The sequence below is a fragment of the Brassica napus genome, chromosome A1 (genome assembly GCF_020379485.1).
Source record: "Brassica napus cultivar Da-Ae chromosome A1, Da-Ae, whole genome shotgun sequence".
In the NCBI taxonomy this organism is placed as follows: Eukaryota; Viridiplantae; Streptophyta; class Magnoliopsida; order Brassicales; family Brassicaceae; genus Brassica; species Brassica napus.
The window spans coordinates 24,290,310-24,292,989 of NC_063434.1; the positions used below are offsets into that span (position 1 = coordinate 24,290,310).

The 2,680-nt window shown below is 46.8% G+C and overlaps 1 protein-coding gene across 1 annotated transcript; it reads left to right on the forward strand.

Moving 5' to 3' along the window:
- The first annotated feature begins 216 nt into the window (after positions 1-216).
- LOC106346667 (U-box domain-containing protein 25) lies at positions 217-2,097 on the forward strand. The gene has a single exon (XM_013786062.3). The coding sequence runs from the start codon at positions 678-680 to the stop codon at positions 1,929-1,931; it is 1,254 nt and encodes a 417-aa protein (XP_013641516.2). The 5' UTR covers positions 217-677; the 3' UTR covers positions 1,932-2,097.
- Positions 2,098-2,680: the final 583 nt, after the last annotated feature.

Genomic DNA, 2,680 nt, shown 5'->3' on the forward strand with positions numbered 1-2,680 from the left:
TATCAAAAGATACAACTACTATACCATTACCAAATGGCATATTATGTTTTTAGTAAAATATGGAGCTATGATATTTTTTAAAGCCAAAATGGGAAAAAATAAAATCAAGATTGATGGAAATGAATTTGATACGTAGGATTTGGTATCATAATTTCAGCATTTCAGAACTATTGTTGAAAGAATTGGTTTCTTATGCAGTGTAAAAATTATAGGTCCATGCAAAAAGTGCTATCCATCCATTCACATAAATCGCATAAGAGAAAGATTATATACGAAAGAAAATAATTGAAATCAACCATTATATATCTTGCAGGCTAACCCATTAATTTCTTTTCTATGCTACTATAATTTACAGGACGTATAATAAACACACAAATACACTCTGTAAGATAATCATAATACATAATTGTATATCATTCACATAAACCTTAAGCTTCACTTCTAAGATGCCACTTTTTCCCCCTTAGGATATATATTACGTAGGTGGCATCTTATTCTTAATGATGTTCGATTAAAAATTTAAACATATTTAATTTAAAAATTCCAGCAGTTTTTCCAACGTTATAAAGGCACACGTGTGGGCTCAGCTCACAGCCAGATAAGGTTACCATCTTCTTCTTCTTCTTCTTCCTCATACTCTCACGACATTCTTACCTTCTTTCTCTCTGAACGCTTAAATGCCGAGAAGTTTAGAGCCGTTGGATCTTGGAATCCAGATACCGTACCATTTCAGATGTCCAATCTCACTAGAGCTGATGCGCGACCCAGTCACCGTCTGCACCGGTCAAACCTACGATCGAACAAGCATCGAGTCATGGGTCTCCACCGGTAACAACACCACGTGTCCAGTCACACGCGCTCCTTTGTCCGACTTCACACTCATCCCAAACCACACTCTCCGCCGTCTCATCCAAGAATGGTGCGTCGCTAACCGCTCCAACGGCGTCGAGCGTATCCCCACACCCAAACAGCCAGCTGATCCCACCTCCGTTCGCGCTCTCCTCAGCCAAGCCTCCGCGACTTCCGGAGCTCACGTCTCGGCTCGCTCACGCGCCGCCGCTCTCCGTCGTCTACGTGGCTTCGCGCGGGACTCCGAGAAGAACCGCGTTTTGATCGCGGCTCATAACGCTAAAGAGATTCTGATTAGGATCTTGTTCTCCGACGATATCGATTCATCGGAGTTGGTCTCTGAATCGCTCGCTCTTCTCGTTATGTTCCCGATGACGGAGCATGATAAATGCGTTTCGATCATTTCGGATCCGGGTCGGGTCGAGTTTTTAACCCGGTTACTGTTCGATTCCTCGGTGGAGACACGTGTCAACGCAGCCGCGTTGATCGAGATGGCGGTTACAGGATCGAAGGAAACGGTTTCGAGTTCCGAATCCATTTTCGAAGGAGTCCTCGATCTTCTACGCAATCCGGCGTCGTCGTACCCGCGGCGAGCTCTCAAGATCGGAATCAAAGCTTTGTTCGCGCTCTGCCTCTCGAAGAACACGCGCCACGTCGCGGTCTCGGCCGGCGCGCCGGAGATTCTGATCGACAGGCTCGCGGCGGGGTTAGACAGGTGCGACACGGAGCGAGCGTTAGCGACGGTGGAGATTCTCTGCCGATCTCCGGAGGGATGCGCGGCGTTCGGGGAGCACGCTCTGACGGTTCCGGTTCTTGTCAAGACGATTCTGAGGGTTTCTGATAGGGCGACGGAGTACGCGGCGGGGGCGCTGCTGGCGCTTTGCACGGCGGAGGAGAGGTGGAGAGACGAGGCGGCGGCGGCGGGAGTGGTGGTTCAGTTGCTGCTGATGGTGCAGAGTGAGTGTACGGAGAGGGCGAAGAGGAAGGCGCAGAAGCTGCTGAAGCTTCTGAGAGACTCGTGGCCTGACTACTCCTTCGCTAACTCCGATGATTTCGCCTGCAGCGAAGTGGTCCCCTTTTGATTTTTTAAAATTAATTTTCTTTTTATTGTTTCAACAGTAAATTAATTTTATTTAGTCTTTTTATATTTTCTGATAAAATAGAAGGAAGTGTGGTCATTTCTTATGTGTATTTTGATGGAAAATGTGAATTAAGAAAAGAAAAAAAATACAGAAGTTTTGATGAGCATAAGTTAGGTTATATGCAGTTGGAGGAGAAGAACCCTAATATCTCTCTCTCAACCAAGCACGCCGCCAAGCCCCCGTCTGGTCTAGATCCGCCGTTCTCCGGTGTTTGGCGCTCCTCGCCGGCACCGGAGATGATTTTCTTGTCTTCTTTCATCTATGGCTGTAGCAGTTGGTGGTTCTTAGGTTGCTCTCCGGCAACATCTCTTCCCCATCAGGTTCATGCTCGTTTGAGGAACAAGGAGGTTTAGAGGTTTGTCTTTTGTCTTGTTTAAAGAGGATATCGTGTCTCTAGCGCCGGTGAAGTTCGATGGATGGAACCAGTTTCGAGTTTCCTCAGATCTGTGTACTCTGATCTTGTTTCTCTCGGGAGTTTGAATCTAAAGCTTCTCTATTGGGTTTTAGTGGTTGTCTTCGGTCTTGTTTCAGTAACGGTGTAAGCGGTGGGGTAACGGTGGCGTAGTGTTGTGTGGTGAGCAGAACAGGCCTACATCCTTCAGAAGTTTCAGATATCCTGTCACCTCTCCATATCAGTTAAGGAGTCCTTCTCCCGGCCTTTTAATAAGTGTTTCTCCCGGATGGTCTTA